The sequence below is a fragment of the Bufo bufo genome, chromosome 1, assembly GCF_905171765.1.
Source record: "Bufo bufo chromosome 1, aBufBuf1.1, whole genome shotgun sequence".
NCBI lineage: Eukaryota > Metazoa > Chordata > Amphibia > Anura > Bufonidae > Bufo > Bufo bufo.
In genome coordinates this window covers 720,650,592-720,678,397 of record NC_053389.1, presented here as the reverse complement: position 1 = coordinate 720,678,397, position 27,806 = coordinate 720,650,592, and the positions used below count along the sequence as shown (strand labels likewise).

Here is a 27,806-nt window from a genome sequence, read left to right as displayed (position 1 = left end):
GCAGGATATGGGGGTCCAATTCAAATTTTTGCTATGGGGCCAAATGATTTCTATGTACACCCCTGGATAGGTGCTTCTGTATAAATGTGACCTGGTACAGGTACATTATAAGGTGACTGTGAATGTGGCCCCTGCTGTGATCTGTAATAGTAATTGTATTCATTCTTTGCTGAAATCCTCAATCTGCTCCTCTTTATTACGTTTTTATCTTCTATACCAGGCATGCTCTACCTGCGGCTCTCCAGCTGTTGCAAGACTACAACTCCCAGCATTCCCAGACAGTCTACAGCTATCAGCCTACAGAAGGGCATGGTGGGAGTTGTAGTTTTACAACAGCTGGAGGGCCCCAGGTTGAGCATCCCTGTTCTATACTGATGTTCTCAGTTTTAAAATTGCTGAATATAGATTAAAATTCAATATTAATCTTCTTAACCATGAATTCTTATGTTCTCTTTTTACTTACAGAAAGTAAAGAGCAGAAGCTTAATATGTAACCAACCATATGAGGAGACCAGTGAAATACAGACCTGAGCAGCACATGGCTCGTCAGTGGAAATAAAACCAGGCACACAACGATATAGGGGGGAATAGAGAATTTAATTTAATTTATAATTTTATTAATGATGGGACAGATGATTTGGTGTAAACTCCAAATCAAAGTCAAGGATATGTTAGATCTATTGACTTTTATTGATTCAGGGGAAGGCGAAAAAACCCCCTGTAGGGGGAAAAATTCCTTCCCGACTCCGCTTAGGGCAGTCAGACTATTTCCCTGGATCTGATATTATTAATCCAGAGGAAGGCGAAAAAACCTCACTGAGCCTCAGCCATCAGCTTCACATGAGGAAAAATTCCTTCCCGACTCCACGCATGGCAGTCAGATTAGTCCCTGAATCAATGACTAAATAATCTGTCCACAAAAGGTGGTCCGAATTGTACTTTTAATTAGGGGAATGGCTGAATTGTGGGGAGGGCAACTGTGTTGATCCAGAGGAAGGTGAGAAAAAAACCCTTTATGACATTTGCCAATCTGTCCTGATCTAAGGGGAAAAACACTCCTTCCTGACTGCAAATATGGCAGTGGGAATATAGTCCCTGGATCAAATGCCCGTACACATACTCACAGTAATCCAGCGTAGATCTGTGAGCTCAGGACCAGTGATGTCTAGTTCGCAGTGTTCGCCGACGAACACATGCGATCTGCCATCTTTTTTCCCAAGTCCGGCGATGCAGAGGTAAATCCGTACCTGTGCCTGCGCTGCGAGCCGCTCTGAAACACATGTGGTCACCCGGGAGCAGGCAGTTCCGAGAACAGCCCGATGAAGGCCCCCGGAGGCTGTTCTCAGAACTGCCTGCTCCCGGTGACCACATGTGTTTCAGAGCGGCTCGCGGGGCAGGCACAGGTAAGGACTTACCTCGGCATCGCCGGACTTGGGAAAAAAGATGGCACATCGCATGTGTTCGTCGGCGAACACTGCGAACTGGCCATCACTGCTCTCATCAAGGGTCTTCCAGATGTTCCAGTCCAGTGCCAATTGCTATCCAGCCTTCATATTCTTTTATGATCTTCATACTGTAGGATATATGACAGGATGAATCAGTACAGATACCATATAATGTGGTATAATATACAAAGATTATGTGCTACATGTGAAGATGAGAGATCTTACACAACCATTTAAGGTACCATGCACATGACCGTATTTTCGATCCATGTGTGGTCTGCATTTTTTGCAGATCGCATGCAGACCCATTTATTACTATGGGGCCACAAACAGCACATTGGTGTCATCGGTTTGCTGTCTGCTGTAAGACGTGTGCATGAGGCCTAATGGTCATAAAACTGAAGCTATGCATTTGGGGCACCTTAAATCTTGAATCATTAGGATATTCATACAGCTGTATAGGAACACCACTTATTTCCAGTTATATACCTGGGTCCATTCTTCTGTCCGTGCATCCATCTTCTCCAGGAGCTCAGGAGGACATCTTGCTCTGATGACATTAGAGCTGGTGGAGGGTTTACCGGGTGACAAATGAAAACCCTCTGAAAATGGCCTGATGTTTAGATGGTAAAGGTCCCTTCTTGGCCGCTGCTGCCTCCATTCCGTCCAGATTAATTCGTCTGGCACGGCGTTGAGGTATAGATGGCTATAAGAAAAAGAAATAGACGAAATTGAGGATATAATTGTCACAAGTTGTCATAGACTTTATGTGATCATTCTCCACCATATTAAGATATAGGGGCACATTTATTAAGATCAACATTTTAGACGCCAGTCTTAATAAAGCCCTATAGCTGGCGGAGGATCCAGCAAAGTTATGAAGAGGCGCCGGCCTCTTCATCACTTTGGTGCATCCAGCGCCAATTCTAAATATAAAGCAGCTTCCGAGCTGTCTTACATTTAGACCATATTCTACGCCTAAAAGAGGCTTAGAAAATGATGAATGAGAAGGGCCTCCCCGTCCGTTCCCTTTAACGCCCACCCCATGCTCACAATTTGAGACCTGGCGTGAGAGGGGAAAGGTTGCAGATAGCGGCGCAACTAACTGGTGCGCTGTTGTCTGCGCCTGAAATACGCCTAATTTAGGCATATTTCAGATTAGTAAATGACCCCATAGTCTTTCTACATGAGTATAAAGCATCTTAAATGCCATATTAGGGTAGTAGCCTGCACTCATTACAGAGGTCTGCCTACGACCATCTCCTTATAACAATTATTAGTTATAATTATAATCATGACTTTACCTTCAGAAATACATTAAGTACATGGACTAGTGGAAACAGCTCCTTAATAGAGTAAGTGCTTGGAGGCATCAGATCTGCCAAAGCAGCTTTCCCTTCTGGACTACTCTATGTCATGTACATATATACCCTACTAAGCCCTATGGACAGAAGTTATCATCTTGAAAAACCCCCACTAAAAGCTTCATAAAGAATAATTGAACACCATGGAGGATTTATGTGGCAGAACAGGACCTCAAGCACTGTCCAGAACCTGACATTTTAATTCAGTAGTGTTTGTCCTCCGCTACAGCCTCATGAGGGTTGTGGTGCTCTTCTCCACTAAGTCATACATAAAAGCTCTGTATAGTGACATGTATTCCTGAATTTGGAGTTCAGTGACCCAGTCACCAAACTGCCATGTCCTGTGCCCCCCTCCTCAGCACCTGCCAACATGTCCCCCTATCAAGCCCATAGAGAATCCTATGTAGTATATAAAGTGTATCTAGATCAGGGTAGATCTTCTCTTCATTTACTTACTACAGGGATGTGTGGTGGGGGCATCCGAAGGGCTTCCACAGAGACCCAGTCAATATGCTGGAAGAAATGATGGCCTCTGATGTTCCCGTGGACTCCTAAGCGCTTGGCAGGATCTCTCTGGAGGAGCTGAAAATGAGGAATGTAATTATAACTTAGTGACTATAACGACGTCTGAGTACAATGACTCCAGATCCTACATTTTCAGAGGCTAGCTGGGAAATGAAATCTGCAATCTGATTGGTTTCTATGGGCGACTTCACTTTTCTCTTGCACTAATTTTGATAAATTTGCCCCTAATGTTTATTCTGCCTAAATGCTGGACTCAGGATGTAGTGTCAGCAATGGGAGGGGTGGACTAGGTGTGTAGACATGTCCTTAGTACATTCACTAACAGACTCTTACTTTAAAGGGAAGCTCTCATTCCAGATATCCATTAGGTCAGTAATTCCCAAAAATGTAACCATAGGAGAATAAAAATAATATTTGCATCCATGCTGATAAAAATGGCAGCTCCTGCTGCTCCAATTTAACCTGGCTCCAGGGCAGCCCTTGGGACTCTAGGCAGACATTGTGCGATTGCTGAGTATGTGCTGGAGAAGTTGTGGCTCCAGGGGTGACTACTCGGCATCCTCTCTGGCGGAGACCAGTGTTGTCACCTTGTATACTACAGAAGTGCTGGTTGTGTATTGCTATCCTGCTAGCAGCAATTCTTCGGGGGCAACCCCTCCTGAACACTACAGTGGTGAGTATTAGTGAAGGAGATCATGGTGCACTATGGGGTATTGTCGGGGAGATGTCTCCTATCACAGGTTGTCATGTAACATTGTATACAGTACAGTAGTGTCATGTAGGAACATACTGACCTTTTTAATGATGTCTTTAGCGCCGGAGCGTGCAGGATGGTAAGTGCACTGACTGGTAATCGTTTCCTTTAAGATGACACCAAATGAATACCAGTCCACTCCGACGCCATACTCCTCCTTAGCCAGCATCTGCCAGAAAGGAGAGAAGAGTGACTACACGGCTTATACTATAAACCCGCACTGTAGGTGCTCAGGCTGTGGCCATGCCGGCATAGCGTAGTATTGGGTCACACAAGGTGTTTAGCTGAATGAGGACAAGATGTTCTGCCTCCATCCAGCTGCAGATAAACTGTAACCACAAAGTCATCTGCAGCTGTAGGGACAGACGTTGCCTTGTAGCCCTTATGTTTCTGATAAATGGCTTTCATATGAAGGTGACAGAGGGAACCTCACTCTTACAGGCTCAGTGTGACCAAGTGTTACAAGGTGGGTCCTTCATTGGAACAGGTGCATTACAATATTAGGTTTCTCCACCAGAACCCACTGCAGTGAAAATGAATAGCCACACTGAGCTTCCCCTGGCAATAACAGCTGATCCCTGAGGGTTAGAAAAGTCAGACGCACTGTGATCCCTGGACTATTGGGGTGGCTTTAATCTAAGAAGTGTCCAGAGTAAATATCCAATCACTTGGAAGATCACTTAGCCCTCATAAATGTCTCTAAGTGAATAGAAAATCTACTGTCATGGAAAGAAGCCTGTCTCATCCTGTATTGTCCACATTTCATGACAATAACTAGAACAACTCCATGAAAACTTGATGTTGCTATTATCCCCTTTTTGCACCTGGACTTAATTTTACATCCCATGTACACCAGGAGTGTATGGAGGAAGCTCAAGAGCTAAGCCTACACCATAGATGGTGGGTGCCAGCTGTGTTATACAAGTAACACCCACCTGCTACAGATGGGATCAGTGATCACTCTGCTCCTGGCTGTTTAACCTCTCTGATGCCACAGTCAATAATGACCAGAGTGTCTAAATGGCTAGACAGAGGGAGGTGCTTCTGAAATCGCGAGTTGTCAAATGGATGTCATGGCAGCCAGGCGCTCTTAGAAGGGCCCCAGGCCTGCCATTTTACCAGACCTATTACCTCTGTACACTCAGTAAATGAATGCCTGTGAAATAACTATTCACAGCAAAGCAGAAGTATACACTTCAAAGAGGTAATAGTTGGGGATGCCAATAGTCAGACCTCCACCAATCTGATATTGATGACCTATCCTGAGGATGTGCAATCAATATAATGAACCTGGAAAACCCCTTTAATTCAAATAGATCAGTGAAACCTCCCTTTTTCTCACCTCAGGAGCCACATAGCCCTTTGTCCCAGCATATTCGGTGGCTGTTCGGTCTCCAAGCATGTTCTCAAGTGCGAGACCGAAATCCGTGATCTTAACATGGCCCGTCTCAGCCACCAGGATGTTCTCGGGCTTAAGGTCTCTGTGGATGATGCCCTTAGAATGGAGAAATTGGATGCCACACACGAGCTCAGCGGCATAGAATCTGTCAGAAAAATAATTAAATGAATATAATGCGAGGATAACACAGAAGACTCTTACACATTCTTACACATTCTTACCAGTCACTGGAATAAGAGGCAAACAATGTCATCACTGTCAACTGATAAGGCAATTTCTTATGGCTAGGGCTAAAGGGTGGGAATGATTGTTAATGGCCAAAACCAACCTGTCCTATAACCTGACTAGGATGGGTTGTCATCTACTAAGGCCTGATGGCATATCATACCTACAGGATCCTGGTCTACAATACACAGTAATGGATCCATCCTATGACCCTTACAGAAACACTCACCAATGTAAAGTGCAGTCAGTAGCAGAGCTCAGTGTATAGTGAGGACGCTACCCTCACCGCCTTAAACAGCTCTGCAATTGGAGGAAACCAGTTCTAGTCACATTCTAGGACAGGTTACTTATGGCCAGTAATAACCATTCCCGGAGAACCCCTTTAATACCTGGGAATGTGACTAAGGCTCCTTCACATCACACTGGGGAGATCTGTTCTCCTGTATGTGTTTAATATCAGTAGGAGGATCTCAGCACAAGGAAGAGGGGAAACATTCCCTAATATTCCATGAGGAATGTTTCTCCAAACAAGTGAGGAGATCTCATCAGAGTGATGTACATGAGGCCGGACACTATATCTCATCTTTCATGGCATCTTCTGACTGTTTTGATGAGGTTTTATATTCAGCCTTACCTTGCGCTGGGGATGTCAAGCCGCCCCTTCATCCTCAGGAATTGGTCAAAGTCCCCGCAGCTCATGTATTCCAGCCCAAGTAGAACAAGCATCTGTGACATAGAAGACGCCATTCATTACCCAACCATCAGATCACATTTACACATTTACTGTACAGAATATAACAGTGGCTTCTGAAATCCTTGAAGAGATATTCCAGTTTCATTAAGTAAAGGTTATTCTTTCTATATAGTCAAAGATTCTAAAAACAAATTTCATCTGTAAATTTTTATTGGTTTATAATGTATTTAAAAGTTACATTACTATCTTTTTATGTGATAAATAAATTAATAGATCAATAAACAAAACTTTTATAACAGTTTCTTGGTATTGTCGTTATTTGTAAATTCGAGTAGCTAAGTTGTATTAGAGTATTAATTAGTAACTAATGCAAATATGAAGAAGAATTTGTCGTTATAATAAATATATTTGGTTCTAAATTGTAATTATTTTTTGTAATTGTAATTAATTTACTGGAACAGAGGCAGTGGTGGGGCTACTGTGGAGGCAGATTACACAACAGCTATAGGGTCCTATGAGATCTGTGTATGGCCCTGACCAGAGGTCCTCGAGTCTGCAGAGATAGCTATATCTCTGACAGTCCCACAGAAGTATGTAAATGGGGCAGTGGTCACTGATTCAAACTACCTCTTAATTCACATGGGGACTTAGGGACCTCCTTTCTTCTGATCACTGGGGGTCCCTGCAGTCCTATCAGACCCATTTGCTCTCACATGGCTATTCATTCTGTCAGGTGTTACAGTGAAAGGTCTTGGGTTCTCCAGCGACTGCTGCTGCCCCTTTTATACTGATTGGGTTACAAGTGGAGACATTTGATAAAAGTGAAGTTGTCAGTAGTGTACCTTGGTCTGAAATGCAAAGGCCGCGTGGACAAGGAAGGGGCTCCCAGATGCCAGCTGTAACACTCGGTGCTCCACCAACACATCCGCCTCATCACAGTCGGCAAGCATGGCTCTCTTGCTGATGATCTTCACAGCATACTTCTGATGGTTAGAAGTGTCCTCAGCCAAGACGACCTTTCCATAACTTCCCTGCCCGAGCACATGATGGAATATTAATCTCTCCCTGATGTTCTCGGAGATTGTGCTTCTAGAGCAGGTTGGCCGAACACCACTGTCCTCAACTTGAGGGGGAAATAATAGAAAAACATGAGAAGACATTTAAAGGGATATTGCTATCTTAGGCATTTTTTTTTATACCATATCAATTGGCTTGGCCCTTTCTGCTACTCTCATAGACCATAGTTGACAACAGTCATGAATCTGCATAGCCGAGTACGGAGCTTGGCTACCTCCAGCAGTCCCATAGATAGTCTAGTGGTAGGACCCATGCCACACAGATACCTTGATGGTTGGGCAAAAGGGCTCCGTTGTGTTCCTGACAGGAATACATTGGCTAAAGTCTCAATTTTTAACATCAGCCTGAGGGATTAGCCAGTATTGTCAGTTGCATATCATTGTGGTGCACCTTTTGCAGTGATTTCTCCACAAGTGTCATGATAAAGTGGTCAATGTTAACAAAGGAGAAGATGAATGATAAAACTATGGTTTATCACTGAATATTAGCAGTGATGCGATAAAAATAAAGGTAATCACCGCTCCCTGCTACGTAGCGCACAGCCGGGTCCTTGTGATCAGTGGTGTGTTCCCCAAGGCTTATAACAGGGCACACTACAGGATAATATAGTGGAATCTTTATACTGTACGAGCTTCGCCCTATCCCCAAATAATAATCCATATTGTGTCTACATATTACCAAAATACAGAGACTACATAATACTATCATACTGAATAACAACTTGATGCTGTGATTGGATAACACCACCATACAGTGAATGGATAACACTGCCATACAGTGAATGGATAACACCTCCATACAGTAACTTGATAATACCACCAAACAGTGACTTGATAATACCACCAAACAGTGACTTGATCATACCACCATTCAGTACCTGCATAACAAAGCCATAGAGTGACTGGATAACACCATCATACAGAGACTGTATAACACCATCATACAGTGACGGGATAACACCACCATACAGTGACTGGATAATACCACCAAACAGTGACTGGATAATACCACCAAACAGTGACTAGATAATACCACCAAACAGTGACTGGATAACACCACCAAACAGTGACTGGATAACACCATCATACAGTGACTGGATAACACCATCATACAGTGACGGGATAACACCACCATACAGTGACTGGATAATACCACCAAACAGTGACTGGATAATACCACCAAACAGTGACTAGATAATACCACCAAACAGTGACTGGATAACACCACCAAACAGTGACTGGATAACACCATCATACAGTGACTGGATAACACCGCCATACAGTGACTGGATAATACCACCAAACAGTGACTAGATAATACCACCAAACAGTGACTGGATAACACCGCCATACAGTGACTGTATAACACCACCATACAGTGACTGGATAATACCACCAAACAGTGACTGGATAATACCACCAAACAGTGACTAGATAACACCATCAAACAGTGACTGGATAATACCACCAAACAGTGACTAGATAATACCACCAAACAGTGACTGGATAACACCATCATACAGTGACTGGATAACACCGCCATACAGTGACTGGATAATACCACCAAACAGTGACTGGATAATACCACTAAACAGTGACTAGATAATACCACCAAACAGTGACTGGATAACACCACCAAACAGTGACTGGATAACACCATCATACAGTGACTGGATAACACCATCATACAGTGACGGGATAACACCACCATACAGTGACTGGATAATACCACCAAACAGTGACTGGATAATACCACCAAACAGTGACTAGATAATACCACCAAACAGTGACTGGATAACACCACCAAACAGTGACTGGATAACACCATCATACAGTGACTGGATAACACCGCCATACAGTGACTGGATAATACCACCAAACAGTGACTAGATAATACCACCAAACAGTGACTGGATAACACCGCCATACAGTGACTGTATAACACCACCATACAGTGACTGGATAATACCACCAAACAGTGACTAGATAACACCATCAAACAGTGACTGGATAATACCACCAAACAGTGACTAGATAATACCACCAAACAGTGACTGGATAACACCATCATACAGTGACTGGATAACACCGCCATACAGTGACTGGATAATACCACCAAACAGTGACTGGATAATACCACCAAACAGTGACTGGATAACACCGCCATACAGTGACTGTATAACACCATCATACAGTGACTGGATAACACCGCCATACAGTGACTGGATAACACCTCCATACAGTGACAGGATAATACCACCATACAGTGACTGGATAACACCTCCATACAGTGACAGGATAATACCACCATACAGTGACTGGATAACACCTCCATACAGTGACAGGATAATACCACCATACAGTTACTGGATAACACCTCCATACAGTGACAGGATAATATCACTATAAAGTGTCTGCATAACAAAGCTATACAGGGACAGCATAACACTGTCATACAGTGACCAGATAACACCGCCATACAGTATAGAGTATAAGGGGGCACAGTACTGGGTGCGATAAAGGGGCACAGTATAGGATATAAGTGGGCACAGTACAGAATATGACTAGGGGCACAGTTTAAGGTATAAGGGGGCATAGGCATTCTTTCACTTGTATAAAAAAAAAAAAGCAAGTGCGGCTTCCCATTGAAATGATTGGGAGGCTGATTTGAGGCATTTTTGGAGCTCCTTTTGAGGCAGAAACGTTCCACAATCAGCTCCAAAAACTCTGTGTGAACTGGCCCTAATAATGGTGGACCAACCGCTTTATCATATACAATATGACACATTTCATAAGGGAATATACAGAGTAGGCTTCATACACAATGGGGGAGATTTATCAAACCGGTGTAAAGTAGAACAGGCTTAGTTGCCCATAGCAACCAATCAGATTCCACCTTTCATTTTCCAAAGGAGCTGTCAAAAACAAAGGTGGAATCTAATTGGTTGCTATGGACAACTAAGCCAGTTCTTCTTTACACCAGTTTGATAAATCTCCTCCAGTGGGTGTGAAATATTTTCTAAAAAGTTCAATAACATTTAAAAAAATATTTTAAACGCAAAAATTATACCTTCTTTCACATTTATCATATAAAAATGCAAACAATAACCATATACCCATAACTGTTATCACCATGTCTGTAAACTTCCAACCAATAAAATATCCCACATGGTGAACACAACATGAGAATTGCTGCTTTTTGGTCAGTTCACCGCCCAAAAAATGGAATAAAACGTGGTCAAAAAGTTGGATGTATGATATCATTAACAACTACAACTCAGTCTTCAAAAAACAGCCTCACACGCTCCATTCACAGAATAAGTGCACAGGTTCTGGGTCTCAGAATATATTATTCTATACATGTAGTAAACAAAAAACTCTGAACATTAAGTATCTCCATAACTGTACTGACCTGCGGGATAAAGATGGCGCCATTTTTACTACACAGTGAATGACACAGAAACAAAACGTTTGTAAGCTTACAGACCAGACCCCCGAATACAAACCCCGGAGTAAATACATGCCCCATAATAATTACAGACCGCAAACCACCTAAATAACTACAGTTTTGGGCCAAAGCTGCTGCAGAACAGCATTACACAGCTCAGATGCTGCAGACCTTCCCCCAGTCCATTACTGGGGGCTCTTTCCCACTTACATATACAGGTCAGTATTGGGGAGACTAAACCCAGAGAGCCATGAGATCATGGAAACCTCTACATTTCTTATGTATTTTCTTTTCCCAGAGCTGACAAATGCTAACCAAATACTCATGTGAAAATGGCCTAAAGAAAGAAGTTCTGCAGCAGCTGCGGAATATTAGAAGTCACCTTGGAGGCCAGTGATGTGTAGACATGTGCTTGACATGTGGCCTTGTACATTTCTATGGACATGGAGCTCCTGACCACTTCTAACCATTTCCATTAGGGGCACATTGCTCCATGTATCAGGATCACTCCTGTGCATGCAGGGTTGTTACAGTGTGTACTGTACACGCTATAGGCTGCTCTTTATGACAGCCTGTATTCTGTCCATGCACAGGCTCTGCTGACAACTCATACAGGACACTATCGGGGGGATTAGAAATAATTCCTTTAATAACATGAAATTCTTAAATGGGACTGTGTACGGCCTAATTCACACACCACTGTCCCAGCCCAGTATCTAAATACCCTGACCAAGACAGAATGGCTTGTTGTCGCTCCCATGGAACTGACCACCCAGGGTGCATGGCCGCTAGCACCACTTCCCTTACTCCTAGTAACACCCCAGCTATAAATTTAAATGTGGAATTACTTTCCTTTCATTTTTTCAGGGCCCATTAAAAATTAACAAACTCTGCTCTGATTGGTTGCTATGGGCAACTAAGACTGCTCTACTGTTATAGACAGTTTTGATAAATGAGGCCCAATGTGTCCAGGACGTATAACTTCTGCATTCCTGCATTTATGCATCTACCTGAGACTCTCTGGTCCTCCTGCTGGTCTTCTGTCTTCAGGACGTTGTCCTCCTTCTTGATCAGGGACTTCTTTGCTCCTTTTGAAGAGATAAGGATGAATTTTCTCTTCTTGGCACATTTGGGCGGTGTAGTCACATCTTTATCCACTTGAATGAGCTGATCCTTAGGAGACGTCTTCTTAGAGGAGCCGGATGTTCTTCTCTTCTTCCTCTTCTTGCTCCTCTTGGGTGTCTCCTTCTCTTCATCCGCTGAGGTCAGGATGGTCCGTCTCTTCTTCCCTCCTTTCCTCCTGATGAGAGTCTCCTCTTCTTCCTCCCTTACCTTCTGCTCATCAGCCGATGAGTCAGAAATTCCTCTTCTTTTCTTCGCTCCTCTCTTCCTCACAATCTCCTCTTCCTCCGAATCCATTGTAGCGCTTTCCATCAGGTCAGCAGATACAGGTATGTCCTCCGTCGCCAGTCAACTCTAACTGCCACTTCCAACTGCCACCTACCATTCAGATGCGGGCACCACAGTTGCCCTGGTGACACGGTTGTGACGTGAGCAGGAACTGACCAATAGCGTTCAGCCATTTCTGCCATCTTTATTTTGAACATAATATTTATTGAAAATACATTTCCTCTATGAAATGTAATGGATTTAGGTTTCCATTTTACTGTGATTTTTAGGGAACTCATTGGAAACTTATCAACTGAAATCTGCTGCAAATAATGTGCATTATAAAGATGGCAGAAGAAACATGTGCCCTATTTATGAAATAATTCTGTCTTTGTGATAAATCTATGCACTGTGCTGTTCTTCTGTTATTCCTACTGGATATTTGTGAATAAATTGACAACTGCTTGTTACCAGTCCTATTGTGAAAGGGTTGTGTCCCTATATAGTCTGACAGTATGGACAGGACAATAGTAAGAACAGTTGTCGGTTAGGCTGGGGCTACACAGAAACTTTTTGTAGACCTACTGATTGATTTTAAATCTTATTTCTAAGGCCTCATGCACACGACCGTTGTTGGGTTCCGTGTCCGTTGTTCCGTTTTCCGTGATTTTCTGCGGACCCATTGACTTTCAATGGGTCCGTTGAAAACTCGGATAATGCACCGTTTGTCATCTGCGTCCGTGATCCGTGTTTGCAGTCCGTCAAAAAAATATGACCTGTCCTATTTTTTTCACGGACAACGGTTCGCGGACCCATTCAAATCAATGGGTCCGCGAAAATCACGGATGCACAACCGTTTGTCATCCGTGTCCGCGTCCACGTCCGTTTTATTAATCTTTAACATGGCAAAACTGTCTGCCAGATTTGTGCCAAATAAAAAAAAAAAAAAAAAAATTCAATACAGGAAGGAAGCTGCAGGTCATAGGTTACCTCATAGCAGTTTGCTAGTGACCTGTGGTGATACTGCTGGTGTGGTGTTTGGTGGAGCATTTTGCTAACTTTTTTCATCATGCCAAAATGGAATGTGGAAAAATTAATAACTCTGTTACAGGAGAGGCCAGAGCTTTGGGACAGCAGGCTGAATGTGTACCATGACAAGGTCCGCAAGGAGGTCTCGTGGGAGAAAGTGGCCCGTTCCATGAGGCGGGTGGAATGGCAAAAAGCCCATGCCAGAGTCCGGGCCGATTTAGGTAAGTGCCAGCAATGTTATTGCACTGTCCTGGCCCCAGTCTTGTCACTTTTGAACTTGCTATTAATTCCATGATGTCTTAACAACTGCTTACGAGCGTGGAACACGGAGGTGAGCGTTCTGCGTTATCCCAGCCTGGCATCCTCTTTTATTGCTATGATGCGGTGTGCTTTGTGTCGACAATGAAGTACAGTCAGACACTGGTATAGATCATACGAGTGTATAATGGTACTGCAGTGGCGGGACTAAGCGCACGGCGTCATAGCAACCAATGATGGTGTGAACTTCTGTTCTCAACACGATGCTAGGCCGTGTTACGGCGGAACGCTTAGCTCCATGTTTCTAAACTGTATATTTAAATTGTCTTCTTTACTTTATAAACGTCTATATTTGGAAATTCGAAAAGAAATGGAAACTAAATACCATATACTACTACCATTGGGTGTATTTTAAATGCCTGGCCCTAGCTAGGATACTGTAAACTGTAGTAATGGATACTATGCATGTGCACCTGCTAGTTGGTGGCACTTGTTTGAGTTTTAATTGAGCATACAATTGTTTGTACTTTACGCATATTGTGCCTAAATTTACATACCAATGGCTCGCACAATTTTTCTATGCTTTCATGAACGTATTTCATTAGTATAGCTACACTGGCACTACTGTAGCATGTGGTGTATTTTCTTCCATTTTATACTTCTACTCAATTGTCAAAATGTTTTTTTTTCCGTTTATAAATCTAAACTGGAATTTTTAAATTATCCCAATAGTAAAGCAGACCAAGACCCGGTGGAACAGCTGCCGGGATCAGTTTAGGCGGGAGCTAAATGATCGGGGACGCAGTGGTGAAGGTGGAGCCAGGAAAAGGCCCTATATTTACACGGCCCAATTGGAATTCCTGAAACCAGTCATGGATTTGAGGACGTAAGTATGGTTATTATGGTGTTTGACTATTGATCATCTCTCACCTCTGTGTAGGTCCAATTTTTGCAAACCCAAATAAACACACCAACGAACACCCACGCTCTTCAGCAGTCTGACGAGTCAACACAAGCACATCACACCTGCCCTGCCCTCTGCCGTCTCTCTTCCTCCTGTGTGGCACTTTATGTTAAATGTAGTCACAGATATTTGATGGAATAGAGTACTATCAGTGCTGGAAATGAGAAGGGAGATGCCACTTGTGCACTGCACGTATTTTCTCTTCATATGGCTGATTGGCATATATTTTTCCATGAGTTTGTACTTCGTCAATATGATAATGTGTACCTTGACATTGGATATCTTCCAAATATGATAACGATTGTCCAAGGCCTTAGCAAAACTAGGTGCCTGCATAGTGTTCCCATTTTGGAATTGTTCTCTGTATTCCTTTGTTTTTGGACCTAAATGTTTTTTTTTCTGTTCAAAACAAAATGAAAAAAAGGACCTCGTCGCAATGTATATTTCATTTTACAGTATTCGCAAGTTTTATTTCTTTGGAAAAATCTGTTTGTGATCAGATTATAATAAAAAGGCACAATACTTTGTACTATTATACATTGATTAATGATGCACCAACTGCGTTCCTGCTGCACAATTTGATTATAAACTTCCACCATGGTCTTATGAAGCATTACAAATGTTCAGGAAGTTGTATTTTTAAAACTTTAATATACATAAACGAGTGTGACTGTGTACAAACACGTCCAATGCAGATGTACCGAATTTCAGCACTTGGTTAGCTCCTAGAATGTGTCCACCAGTTTTTGTCCAGGACATACCCAAACTACTATCATTGAGCTTCGATTTTGTTTGTAAAATTGGGTTGCTGCTCCAAATAGGAATCCTCCGAGAATTTGTGTTTAGATGGATGTGTTACATTATCATCTCACGCTGATTTTGCACATTTTATCAATTTTGACTTGTAGACACTACGACTAGAGGCCAATTTTTTATTTTTATTTAGTTTTAAACCTAATGTCAAAGCCAAAATTTGGGAATACATAGATTTAATATATGTTTCTTTTGAATGTTTCCATACAGTACAGTGGACAGCTTGGATGATGATCCAGAGGAATCGGATGTGGGTGGGAGCGACACACCAGCTATTTTCTCGCCAGAAAGTAGCCCCACCCATACACAGGCTGAGGAGACGCCAACAGTTGCGCCGCCAACCCTTTCCCAGGGGACAATGGAGACGACACAGCAGCCTCACCCAAGGCGGCGTCGAAGTGTCCCCCAGGCTTCCTCGGTCCCAGAAGCTCGAGAGCAAATTGACTCTCGAGTCATAGAATTTCTGGCCAAGAGGAGGAGTGAGGGACCGGAAGAAGCAGTGGTGAGGGGCCTGGGTCCTTTACTAAGGGGCGTCCCTGCCCACAGATTCAGCCCTTGTGTCGCAGGGCTTGCGATGGTTATAGAATTGTTTTCCTCCCCCTACGAGGAAGACATTGTCTCGGAAATATATAATGTGAGGCGCAACATTCTGGCAGCGCGCTCACACCAGGCTTCGATGCCAAGACAACCACAACCCCAACACCATGGCCCACCTGTACCTGGCCCATCTTACCAGGTGGCACAGGAACCCAGCCGACAGCCATCCCATTTTTATCCGCAGGCTGCAACCTATGCCACTGCCCCACAGCAACAGCCTCAGGCTAGGCCAGGTAGTTCTTTCCAGCCTGGTCCCTTTACCAGGGATTTATTTGAACTTTAGAGTTCGAATTATGTTTTAGTTTATGTTGTGTTTATTAATGTTTTATTGCCTTTTTTGGACCATACTACATTTGGTCTAATCTCTATGGAGACCTTGTGTTTCCTATGTTAAAAAATTTCCTACAACCCAATGTGTCTTGTTTTTTTTTAACAAACAAAAACAATTGGGACTGAAAACTAAACCCAAAAAACTATGTGATGTGGCTTTACAACCAACTTAACCTTTGGATGGTGTAGTAGCCAAACAAATTATATAGGGCAGCGATGGCAAACCTTGGCACTCCAGCTGTGGTCAAATTACAGCACCCAGCATGATCCATTTTTTAGTAGCGGGTTTGGAAAGCAGCGAAGCAAGGGGGGCCTCTTGGGAGTTGTAGTTTTAACACAGCTGGAGTGCCAAGGTTAGCCATCACTGTGATAGACCATTTGAATTGGTGTTCGTCCCAACATCAGTTTGTATGGGGAGCAATGGAAACTAATAATAGTTGAGAGTAGAAGGCACAAATGCACAAACCTCCCTTTGATTTCGATTTGGTTGGTTGAGAAATATAATATTATTCTAATGTTTGTACTGAAATCCTATTGGATATGTGATTTTGCAAACAAACAACACTTACTATTGAGTGTTTGTGTGCCCAAAAAACATATCATGATTATATACATGGAATACATGTAGAATGTGATAGTGTTAATTGATAAATTACAGCTTGATATGAAATCTATAACATTCCAATCTAATAAGACACTTCCAAAAGACACAAACAATACTTGTAGTAGTAAACAAAGTTTATTTTACATGGTGTGGCCCACTTTCAAAAAGCAAATTATAGAGGTATTAGAAGGTTTTTAGAAACATAGAGCAAATCCTTTAATGATGTTTTAATATTTAAAAACAGAAACATCTTTTTTTGGATAAAATAGATTGAATAACTTTTAGTTCCTAAAAACCTCAGCCCGCAAGCCCACGTCAAGGGTCCTCATTGTTTTGCGAGTCCCTACACTCAACTATGTCTGAAATTACAGAAGCTATCTAGAAAAAAAAAAAAAACTAGCGAGCACAGAAGAAATCAAACACTGCCACGAATCGCGTCCCTCTGCCATGGCAAGGACCCCTCTGGGCTTAAAAAGTAGTCTGCATAGAGTTCTCGAACTGCAATGCCTGCAGTCCCAGGTCGTCTATGCAGGGTCCTTTCCAAACCCAAATCTGATGACGTAGGAAGATCTTCCATGTCAACAGAAGAGGAAGCCTCGTGAATCCTGGTGAAGTTGTGTAGAACAACACAAGCTTGAATCACCAGGGTAGCATTCTCCGGATCCATCTGTATGGATGACAAAAACAACCTCCATTTGCTAGAGAGTATCCCGAAAGCGCACTCAACATACCGACGGGCACGAGTCAACCGGTAGTTGAAAATACGCCTCCTGACATCCAAACCACGCTTTGGAAAGGGCCGCATAACATGGTGAGTCAATGCAAACCCTTCATCCGCCACGATAACAAATGGAGCCGGCGGACCAGCAGATCCGGGCAGTCTTCTGGACTCAGGCAGGGCAAGCTGGTTGGCACGAAGCCGCTCACCCATTCTAGAAGAACTAAAGATGCGAGCATCAGCAGTACTTCCATAGGCCCCGATATCAACCATTATAAACCGGTATTTACTGTCAGCAACAGCCATCAGCACTATCGAAAAATATTGCTTATAATTGAAGAATCGGGACCCGGAGTGAGGAGGCTTCTTCACACGGATGTGCTTGCCATCCATTGCCCCGAGGCAGTTTGGAAACTGCGCAGAAATTTGGAAGCCCTCAGCAATCCAAAGCCAATCGTCCACCTTGGGCTGCGCCATCACCGTCTCTCGGAGTTGCTGCCAGATGACCTGGCAAGTGTGTCGTACAATTCGCGAGATCGTCGAGGTTCCCAAAAGAAACTCAAAATGCAGGGTTGCAAAAGAGTTCCCCGTTGCAAGGAATCTGTTGAAAAATGTAGACAAAGAAAATCAGACAACAGCAAATCAAAGGGAACATCAGATACATGAATGACGTATAATGTTGTACACAAGATATGATTTGAAACACCCTATGTCCATGGTGGACTTATCCAAAATGTTACGAAATAATTTGGGGTCAAGGAGCAAAACACTACCAGCTAATGGGGTGTGGCCAGTACGACCACAACTAAATTCCAAGTACTGTCTTTAGCACTTTGGAAATGCTGTAAGCTATTGGTGACTTTAAAATTATGGGAACATTATGCATGATGAGGACGAAAGTAGAAAAACACTGGGTTTTTCCAACACCACAATCCCACAAAAGAGGGTACAGACCGGTAGATAGGCTTCAAGCAGGGTGTTGCATGCAGCTAGTGATCCTGAGTGAGGGTACCAAAGCTTCAACACACTCCAATAATCCGATGCACTCCACAATAGTTTGTTTCAAAATCTAGATTTAGTCACTCACACAGCCAGGATACAGGCTGCTGTAACCTGGCTGCCTGACTGACTAAAAACTCCATTTTGTCGCAAAATACAGGCAAGTGCTGTGGATTAGTGGAGTGTCTGGAGGACGTTAGCTTAAAGCAATTTTGAAACTTGCACCAAAGAATAGACAACATTCAATCTTTGGATATGTGGCAGGGATTGGCGGTTATTCAATCCCAAAACAAACAATTAAATAGCACAAAACATTAGGGCCAAAGAAAGGTTACTTCAGCAAACAGAAGCACATGTCTAACAGCAGCCATTTTAAAAGACATGTTCCTCCAGACAGAAGCACTGCACATTACTGCTGAAGCTTGACAAATTAAATATTGCTTACCTCAACGTGACGATGAGCCTTTCCACAGGAGAAATGCTGCGCCTCATATTGGTGTCCATAAAAGTAAGGACAGTACGTAGAGACGACAGCAAACAATCAAATGTATTGACTGTCATCCTGCAGAAGGAACAAAACTTCTCTGGATGCAGCCGCAGATCTTTGTATAGGGTATGAAAGTGTCCTTTCCGGTAACGTTGAGAAACAATCGGATGGACCCAAAATCTACGCCTTCTACTAGGTTCCTCAGGCAACAAAGGAGTGCGCGGTCCCCATCGCCGAGAAACAAGCCAATGCATTAAGACCTCGTCCTCACATGCATCATCCATGGTGAAACAGCAAAGACAAGCAACCAAAATAACCTCTGTACTCTGTGAAGACTCCAGAAAATGGCTACAAAACCAAACTCAGGTAAACTTCATTTATACCAGTATCCTGGGTGGAGTTAGTAAAATTTAATTTTTATGTTTAAACTGTTTTTATTCAGTTCATTTTTCAAAAACATTTAACATGTTCACATTTCAATCCATGAAGTACATAATATATATGCAAAAACAAATTACATACTATCAAAAATATCCCTGTAATGTGACATGTTAATAGGGCGTGAGGAATAAACCCCACCACAATTTAGAAAGAAGATACTAAACGTCAGGGGCGTAACTAGAACTGACTGGGCCCCACAGCAAATTTTTTACAGGGCCCCCCTCCCTTAGGGTCCATTCAGATGTCCGCAAGTGTTTTGCGGTCCACAAAATGTCCGCAAAACATGGATACCAGCTGCGTGCGTTTCGCATTTTGATAGTTCCCTATGATAGAAATGCCTATTCTTGTCCACAATTGCAGACAAGAATAGGCCATGTTCCATCTTATTTTGCGGGGTCCGCGGTGTGCTGTCCGCATCTTTTGTGGCCCTATTGAAATGAATGGGTTTGCACCTGTTCCGCAAAATTGTGGGACGGATGCGGACCCAGAACAACGGACGTGTGAATGGACCCTTACTTAAAATAAAACCTTTCAAAAAACCTCTCTTTCTCTTTGTATCACTTTTTTGACAGCTAAAACTTTTTTTTAGATTTCTGCCTAAAGAGCTGAAGCTTTTCTTCAGGTGGATGAATTGTAGTTTTTATTGGTACCCTTTTTGAATTAAAATTATTTATATTTTTTAATAGTGAAGGCATTTTTGGACATGGCAATGCTTTTTTTTTTATGTTTATTTACCTATATTTAAAACACTGTGAAAGGGGGTGATTGGAACTTTCATCCCAACCTCTGCCCACTCCTTCCTCTGCCAGCCTCCTGTACTATAGCATGCGGTACGTGGCAGCCTCCCTTCTCTGCCTCCGCTGCTCTGCCATGTACTAGTGCTTATTATGGCACACATATGCATGCACCCGATGCCAGCCCAGAACCATCCTGGCATCACATTTGTGTATATGTAACTTAAGAGAGTGCCATAATAAGCACTAGTACATGGCAGAGCAGTGGAGGCAGAGAGGGGAGGCTGCCATGTCCCGCATGCTATAGTACAGGAGGCTGGCAGAGGAAGCGTGGGCAGAGGTTGTGATCTGGCTACCTGGCAGCTACATGCTGAAGGCTTCAGCATGCAGCTGCCAGGGGGCGATCCCAGCATCTGCCAGCCTCCTGTACTATAACAGAAGCAGATGAATGCATTTTATTATATAGGAGGCTGGTGGGACTGGGATGGCAGCTACATGCTGCAGCCTGCCATGGCTGCACACTCAGAACTTTGCCTGCTGCTGTACCTGGTCTTACCTCCCCTCCTCTCCCAGTCTGTGAACTTGACAGACTGGGAGAGGAGGAAAGGGTTAACTACTTTGACTCTGCCCTGCCCTCCTCTTTCCTCATGCCCAGAGAGGCCCCAGAACCACTGTGCACTAGTGCAGCTGCAGCTGCAGCAGGCAAGGGGGGGAGGGGGAAACATGGGGGCCCAGGCACATACCTGAAAAAACGAGTGCTGTGCATGCCTGCTGTGCCTCCCTCCGCCCTCTGCTGTGCTTCTTCTCCCCGCCCCTTGAGGAGGACTTCATTTGGGGGCGGGCTGCCACTGTGCTGCCTGAAGAGATTCATTTGCATAGTGTGCTGCCGACTTGTTCTCTGGCAAGTGTCACACTATGCAGGCAGAAGAGGCAGCGAGTCAGCAGATAATCATGGACGGAGTCGCCCGCCGAAGCAGGCCCTGTGTTAATGAATGGGGAAGTAGGATGGATGGGAGGGGGGCGGGCCCCTATGTGACCGCACCAAATGTAAAGGGGAGGGGATTTGGAGGTGTTGTTTTCGGGGGTGGGGCCGGCCTGAAAACGTAAAATGATGTACACACAGTAAGTGTGTGTGTGTGAGACACTGCTCCCGGGCCCCTTGTCAGCCCGGGCCCTGAAGCAGCCGCTTCCCCTGCTTCCCTGGTAGTTACGCCACTGCTAAACGTACAAGAAAGAGAAAAAGAAAGAAGGAGGGTAAGAAAGGTAAAGATAAGGAGAGAGAAGGGGAAGGGGGAAGAAGGGGGGAGGGAGGGGAAGTATATGATGAGAGTGCCTGCCATTTATGAAGTGAGTATTGACAGAAGTTCTGGAGAGTCTTGAAACTCGATCCACTGCGACCATACCTTTTGGAATTTATTCGAAAGGTCCGAAGCCTCTGCAGAAATCTCCTCCATTCTGTTTATATGCAACATTTCTTGATACCATTCTCTAATGTTAGGTGCATGTACAGTGCGCCAATGTCTAGGGATCACGGACCTGGCTGCAGAGATAAAAAATCTCAACACATTGCGTTTCTGAGAAGCGATGGAACCTGGTAGGATGGAGAGGAGCGCCACTCTAGGTGTGTTTTCTATTGACTTCCCAGTCATTTTCCTATATATGTCAAAGATTTTATTCCAGAAAGGTTTTACCTTATTGCAGCCCCACCAGATATGCAACATAGTCCCCTTTTCTGTGCTGCATCTCCAACAGGTTTCTGGTACTGACGGGAATATCCTATGTAATCTAACTGGGTACCTGTACCATCGAGCCATAATCTTATAGTTTTTTTCCTGTGCAGAACAGGCCATTGATAATTTGTGAGAGAATATAAATGCTTTCTGTTGTTCCTCCTTTGTTATGGAGGCACCTAGTTCTTGTTCCCAAACTGAAATAAAACTCGGTCTGCCCTGATATGTATCTTCCATCAGATTCCTATATAGCAAAGAAATCAGGTGAGTCGGCGGAGATGATAACAGAAATAATTTCTCAGTTTCAGATAAGGATTTTCCAAAGGAACCTTCCTCACCCTTCGAGGAAATGTATGATTTCAATTGCTCGTATTCCAACCAGGAAACACGAGCATTCAAGTGTTTTGCGGACAAGTCCTGAAAGGACGGCAAAGGAGATCCTGATAGGATGTGATAAAAGCGTGGATCTGCAGATGCCTGCATTCCCAGAAAGAAATCCCTATTGGAACTAGCTGGAAAAGCTGGATTGTGGAAAAGTGGAGTTAAGGGACTGAATTTTCTAGAACAGATGCCTCTCTGTATAAATGAATCCCATAATTTCAAAGTTTGTTGTGTCAGTTTATTACACTTTTTAAACTTGGGACGCATCTCTGTCGCAATCCAAGGAGTATGGTGAAGTGGAGAGGAGTAAAGGGACTGTTCTAGTTGAACCCACTGTTTAGAACGCCTATGATGCTGCCAGTCAAGCAATCTGAGAAAGGAGGAGGCCGCGTGATAAAGCTTCAAATCTGGAAGACCCGCCCCACCCGAGGATTTGGGTCTGGTCAATGTGGAACGTGCGATTCGAGGACTGGACGAGCCCCATACAAATCTGGTAATTAAAGTCTGCATAGAGCGAAAAAATGCAGAAGGGGGTATCAACGGAACTGTTTGAAAGATGTATAGGAATTTTGGCAAGATATCCATTTTTAAGACATTCATTCTCCCAAACCATGACAACCCTTTTTTATTGTAGTTGGCAAGGTCTTTTGTCGTTCTATCTAATAGTGGGAGGTAGTTTAAAGTATACAACGAATCCGAATCCACTGGTATCTGGACTCCCAAATACTTTATTGCTGAGGATTGATGCTTAAATTGGAATGATGTGAGTAAGTTGCTGAATTCTTGTTGTGGTATGGATATATTAAGGATATCCGATTTTGAATAGTTAACCTTAAAGTTGCTTAAGTGTCCAAAGCGCTCAAACTCCTTTAAGATTGAAGGAAGAAAAATATGCGGTTGAGAAACATACAGCATCAGATCGTCAGCATATAAGGCTGTTTTATATTGTGTTCCATTTATCGTGGTGCCATGTATTGAGGTATTCATGCGAATTGCTTTGGCCAAATGTTCCATTACAATAACATATAAATAGGGAGATAGTGGGCATCCCTGCCTAGTGCCATTGCTTATTTTTATAGATGGTGAGAATATACCGTTTACCCTCACCTTTGCTGTGGGAGTGGAATATAATGCACGAATTCTACTCATAAATTTAGACCCTAGCCCTATTTGTCTTAGGGAGGCGTCCATAAAACTCCAGTGAACGCGGTCGAATGCCTTTTCGGCGTCAATCGCTAATAGGCACAAAGGGGAGGAGTTACATTTCGCCGCATTAGTTAGCAATAAAGTCTTTATTGTGTTATCACGAGCTTCCCTACCTCTTACAAAGCCAACTTGATCCGAATGTATTATAGATGGAAGTAAAGGGGATAACCTATCCGCGAGCATTTTTGAGTATATTTTGATATCTATGTTAATTAAGGATATGGGTCTGTAATTTGTTGGAACAGAGTGATCTTTACCAGGTTTAGGTAAAATACTAATGTGGGCTTCCAGGGACTGCGTTACAAATGGCGAGTTAGTATCAATACTATTAAAAACCTTCGTCAAAAAAGGAGACAGAAGGTCCTTAAATTGCTTGTAAAGTGCTGGTGTAAAACCGTCAGGACCGGGGCTTTTCCCAGTAGGGGAGGCGGAAATGGCGTTTGCGACCTCGGTAGTTGTAAAGTCTAACTCTATAGTCTCTTTATCCTGCGTTGAAATTGTAGGAAGAGCTGTTTCCTGTATATAATCTTAAATACGGGTATTTAGAGCCTCAGCAGGTGAGTCTGCAAATTGCCCTTTTATGTTGTATAATTGGGAATAATATGAATGGAACACTTCCATTATTTCGGTAGGATTATGAGTTTTAAGGCCATTAGATTTTTTTATGAAAGGGATAAAGGTTTGGGTCGACCTAGGGTGTATAAAACGTGCTAACGGTCTGCCGCATTTGTTAGAGTATTCGTAGAAGAAGCCCTTCCCTCTATCCGAATATCTTTTATATTTTTGATCAATCAGAGATTTAATAGAGTCCCTGACTTTTAGTAGTTCTACATGCGTTGTTGGGGATAACGTTCTTTTATGCCGTATTTCTAAGTCATGAGCCTGAGATAGTAGTGTGGTTAACTTGAATGCCTTTTCTTTTTTTAATCTGGCCCCATGTTTGATTAATGTTCCTCTCAGAACACATTTTAATGCCTCCCACTGCATTGGTAAAGAGGTGCTGTCTGTGGAGTGGATCTGAATGAATTCACTCACTGTTTTATGTATATCTGCGGCGCAAACTACGTCTTTGAGAAGGTTATCATTCAGTCTCCAATTCCATGGTTTGTGTGCTGAATCAGGAAGGTCTACAGAGACATAAATGGGAGCATGGTCTGAAAACAGAATATCTCCTATGGATGCCTTTGGATTCCATGCCAGTGTTTGATGACTGACCAGGAAAAGGTCAATACGGCTGTATGAATTGTGAGGGGTTGAGTAAAATGTGTAGTCTTTACCTTGTGGGTATATAGTTCTCCATATGTCCACAAGTTGAAGGGAGTGAATCCGCGAGAGCAAAGATCTCAGTTGCCATCCTGAAGAGGATCCCTGACCCGCGCTGGAATCCATAACTGGATCTAGTGTGAAGTTAAAATCTCCGCCGATCAACACCCGACCCTCCGCAAAGTCGGACATCTGATCTAGGAAAGATCTGCAAATAGAAATCTGTTTTTGGTTAGGCAAGTACCAATTAACTATAGTAAACAGGTTGGAATGTATTCTTAATTTGATGAAGATATAGCGCCCCTCTCCATCCACCCTTACATCCTCCACCGATGCCTGTACAGATTTGTGCAATGCTATCGATACACCCTTGGACCTAGAATCCAAACTAGGGCTGTGGAACCATTGAGAATAATATCTATCTCGAATAGATGGTATGTGGTTCTTTTTAAAATGTGTTTCCTGTAATAATAACACCTGAACTTTCTGTTTATGCATATGGTAAAGAATCTTAGATCGTTTCTGGGGAGTGCTGAAACCTCGGACATTCAAAGATCCTAGCTTTAGGGTAGCCATCTCTCTTCGATACTGTAAATGGGGAAGAGGGGATGGAATGGGAAAAACAAGTAGGGGAAGAAGATCAGGTTAGAAAGGGGGGTGAAAAGGAATTAAAGAAAAGGTACAGTAGAAATAAGATAAGTAGGGTACTAAACACGTCTGGTGAGGACACAAGGAAAAGTGTGACCCCAACTATGTGACGTGATCCCTAAGTGGGGACGGACTTTCAATAGAGGAGCTACTCCCCTCCAACCATCCCGGAGAGATCATGAACAAATATTCTGAACTTGGTAAGTAAAGCACCAAAAACACTGCATGAAATAGACTAATTAAATACAATGGACCAGAACCACAGTAACAATAGGACCAATGTACATTAACAGATTCACAAGTAAGTGATCAGACCATTATGCCTTAAATCCCTGAGCTGGGTATATTAACACCTGCACACCATGAGACGGCGTGTATAAGCAGACCTGTCTATGGTTTACTTACTAATTAGAGTGAGACCCACTGAATATAATGTATCTGGAATCTCTTCCCTCTAATATTCCATCCCTAACCACGGTCATGAGGACCCCCCCGGGCGCCCCCCAGAAAATTCTAAGGAAACCCCAAGGGAGCAGATCCCCACAAGGCGGCCAAGGATGAAAAACCAGTGTCACCCCAAGAATCAATAAAAACTGATTTTGTATCACTGACTCGTCTGGCTATATTTTACATTAATATGAACTACAATATGATTACCCACATGAGCTTTTCAGTACGCCCCAATCTGCTAATGTCGCCATACTAGTATCTACTGCTGTCTATGAGGAGACTCTTTGCAAAAATATGTGATGACCCATAAAAGGTTGAGTCAGGCACATGCTTAATGCTGCATACCTTTCACTACACAAGGGTGTGAAGCAATCTTCAAACTGTATAACATAATTTGCCAAAGTATACCTATATCTACCATGCTGGGTATGTGCCGATAACTACATTTGACTGAGGCGTCTGAAATTTACATAAAGGCTTCTCATACGATTCCAACAGATATCTGCCTAATAGAACATCTTATATGGAACTGTAGCCCAAACACCACATTTTCTACACGTCCTGTTGTGGACATGTGATTACACAAGACCACCCTTCAAACCCTGGGTCAGTCTTGTATATGGCGTTCTAACCACATGAAATCTTGAGTGGAACATGAACACAGAACAGATAGGAACATCAATCAACCAAAGAACTGACTGTGCGCATCCCATACTATACAGACATGTTAGCACTTTCAAATATCGCGCCTCTAAGATTCATGTCCCAGAGTTAGGATCGCCAGATCATATTGTGTAGGACCTGTGAGTCCTATAAATGTTGCCCAATCAAATAAATCGAGAGTCTACTCCGTGTGAGACCCGTCATCCGCATCCAAGCCTCTGGGTGTGTGTTGTTTCTTCTGGCGAGGCGATCTAGAAGCTCTCTGAGGGAGTGGTGCCCCCCCTTTCATGGGGCCATTAGGTAAGGATGGCCAATCGTGTATCCTCACTGGGGCAATACCCAAGGATTCTGCAAAAGATGGTATGTCCCTGGGGTGACGTAGTGACACCAATTTGCCATTCATGCGGATTTGTAGGCAAAACGGAAAGCCCCAGGTATATGCGATTTTGCTTTGCTGTAAGACTTCCAAAAGAGGGCGCAGGGCCTTCCTTTTCAGCAGGGTGACTCTGGATAAATCCGCCAGGATTTGAAGTGGCGTGTCGTTATATAGCACTTGACCGGCTTGTCTAGCCTTATTCATAATGGCTGCTTTCAGCTGGTATCTATGGACGCGGCATATAACGTCCCGAACCCTATCCGTGTTATCCGGTTTAGGACCTAAGGCTCTGTGGGCCCTGTCCAGTTCCAACGGAGTGTCGGGTGGTGCTTGCAATATATCATTAAAGATGAGGCGCAGGGTAGTGTCCAAATCTTTAGGGGCCACAGACTCAGGTAGCCCCCTCACTCTGATGTTATTGCGGCGCCCTCTATTTTCAATATCATCGAGTAGGTCTGCTAGGTATTGCAGCTGGTATGTGTGGGACTCCATCTTGAAATCCTGCTGATCTTGTCTGGTGGACACTGCCCCAATGTCCTGCTCCACACATGTCACCCTTTCCCCCATATCGAGTATCTCATTTTTAATGTTGAGGACCTCATTTTTATATCCTGCTTCTATTCTGGACACGTAGGTCTCCATATCATCTTTTGTGGGGATTGAGGCGACTCTAGTGAGAAGGTCCCTTATTTCAGCCAGGGTAGGTGAGCCCTGGACGATTTGAGATGCAGCCAGTGAACCACTACATTCTTCAGATATAGGGGAGGTTGAAGGTGCATTAGGGGATTGAGGATTA

The 27,806-nt window shown here is 43.4% G+C and overlaps 1 protein-coding gene across 1 annotated transcript; it reads right to left on the bottom strand.

Annotated features, from left to right (window-relative positions):
* Window positions 1-1,500: 1,500 nt before the first annotated feature.
* On the bottom strand, window positions 1,501-5,702 carry LOC120986953 (protein kinase C delta type-like). The gene is made up of 6 exons (XM_040415637.1): window positions 5,689-5,702; window positions 5,431-5,632; window positions 4,129-4,257; window positions 3,266-3,391; window positions 2,027-2,151; window positions 1,501-1,573 (listed from the first exon to the last, which is right to left on the bottom strand). The coding sequence occupies exons 1-6, from the start codon at window positions 5,700-5,702 to the stop codon at window positions 1,501-1,503; spliced, it is 669 nt and encodes a 222-aa protein (XP_040271571.1).
* Window positions 5,703-27,806: the final 22,104 nt, after the last annotated feature.

Excerpts from the sequence above, each read along its gene's own strand:
- LOC120986953 (XM_040415637.1), bottom strand. Across the intron at positions 3,392-4,128 it reads CTAAAGACATCATTAAAAAG|CTCCTCCAGAGAGATCCTGC; the intron begins GTCAGTATGTTC and ends CCTCATTTTCAG. Across the intron at positions 1,574-2,026 it reads GGGTTTTCATTTGTCACCCG|TATGAAGATCATAAAAGAAT; the intron begins GTAAACCCTCCA and ends TATATCCTACAG.